General features: G+C 45.7%; 1 protein-coding gene across 1 annotated transcript in view; it reads right to left on the bottom strand.

Annotated features, from left to right (window-relative positions):
• tut7 (terminal uridylyl transferase 7) overlaps positions 1–1,833 on the bottom strand; it is a 58,849-nt gene that overhangs the window by 30,334 nt on the left and 26,682 nt on the right. Inside the window, 3 exon segments of the mRNA XM_024139381.2 lie at positions 28–263; positions 528–614; positions 944–1,094. Coding sequence (XP_023995149.2) covers positions 28–263; positions 528–614; positions 944–1,094 — 474 coding nt within the window.

Genomic DNA, 1,833 nt, shown 5'->3' with positions numbered 1-1,833 from the left:
GAGAGAGGAAGAGAGAGAGGAGAGAGCAGGAAGAGAGGAAGAGAGGAGAGAGGAAGAGAGAAGAGAGGAGAGAGGAAGAGAGGAAGAGAGGAAGAGAGGAAGAGAGGAGAGAGAGAGGCAGAGAGGAGAGGCAGAGAGAGAGAGAAGATACAAATCGATTACTTCAGCGGTCTCCTGTCCATCCAGCACCATACAAATGTCCAGGTCACTCTGCTTGAAGCCAAAGCCGTTCTTAGACGAACCAAACAACCTCAGTCTGGCACCTGTCAATCAATCAAACGACAGTCAGTCTAAGTCTGGAACCTGTTAATCAATCAATCAGTCTGTCTGGAACCTGTTAATCAATCAATCAGTCTGTCTGGAACCTGTTAATCAATCAATCACCCGTCAGTGGAAGTCTGGAACAAACAGCTATAAAACAAATCCTCTGAACATCGGCTACCACATCGAGTGGAAATGTCTTGACTTCTTCTTCGGACAAAGCTTTCCTTCAGACGACTTTTAGAGGGAACAATGTGGTGTCTCACCTGTGAACTGCCGTTTGACGAAGCTCTCGAGGTCCAGCAGGATGTGTTCTCTCACTCCCAGCTCCACCTCATCTGGAGCAAAGTCRCCTGGGAAATTCAGTAAATTATAACTGGAACGGTACATACAACGATACAGAACAAATCATTTGAAGGACAGGTCACACACACATGGACACACAGACACACAGAAACACGGACGCACACACACAGAAACACGTATGCACACACACAGAAACACGTATGCACACACACACACACAGAAACACAGCGACTTACGGTAGCACTGCTGGCAGACAGACAGACAGACTTACGGTAGCACTGCTGGCAGACAGACAGACAGACTTACGGTAGCACTGCTGGCAGACAGACAGACAGACTTACGGTAACACTGCTGGCAGACAGACAGACAGACTTACGGTAACACTGCTGGCAGACGGTGTTGAGTGTTGTGAGGAAGGCAGGTGTCATGGGAGGGAGAGGGGCTAGCTGAACCCTCTGGAAGTCTTCAGGACAGTCCTTCTTTAGATGGCCGTCCCGCTTACACACACTACACACCACTGTGTGGGACTGACACACACACACACACACACACACACAGGGTTTAGGGCCCGACACACACAGGGTTAGAGACTGACATCGTAATGGGGCCGACACACACAGGGTTAGAGACTGACATCGTAATGGGGCCCACACACACAGGGTTAGAGACTGACACGTGGGCGGGGCCGACACACACAGGGTTAGAGACTGACACTGTGCGGGCCGACACACACAGGGTTAGAGACTGACACTGTGCGGGGCGACACATATTCGTAACAACCTAAGCATTACAACACTATATTAGATCAATGAGCCACACGTGCAACCTTGACATTTTTTGCTAATCAAATTTGACCTAAAGAAGAAAAACTCATCGCTACAAAGAACATTTTTAAAAAAAAGACTATAAAAAGCCATTGACTGGAGAACACAGATTTTGGGGCCAGTTTACTCTCTCACTTAATTCTCCCTCTCCGATGTAATATTGTATCTAAAGGTCAAACTGATCCTAAATCAGTCCTTTAACGGAGACCACTTGATACTACGATACCTGGTGTACACACCATTCTCGCCCACCTATAGTACCAGTCAAAAGTTTAAGAACACTACTCATTCAAGGGTTTTTCTTTATTTGTACTATTTCTACATTGTAAGAATAATAGTGAAGACATCAACACTATGAAATAACACATATGGAATCATGTGTATACCAAAAAAGTGTTAAACAAATCAAAATATATTTTAACATTTGAGATTCTTCAAAGTA

The sequence above is a fragment of the Salvelinus sp. IW2-2015 genome, unplaced genomic scaffold (genome assembly GCF_002910315.2).
Source record: "Salvelinus sp. IW2-2015 unplaced genomic scaffold, ASM291031v2 Un_scaffold1789, whole genome shotgun sequence".
In the NCBI taxonomy this organism is placed as follows: Eukaryota; Metazoa; Chordata; class Actinopteri; order Salmoniformes; family Salmonidae; genus Salvelinus; species Salvelinus sp. IW2-2015.
Note: the sequence above shows the minus strand (reverse complement) of the source record. Positions and strands in the feature narration are given on the sequence as shown.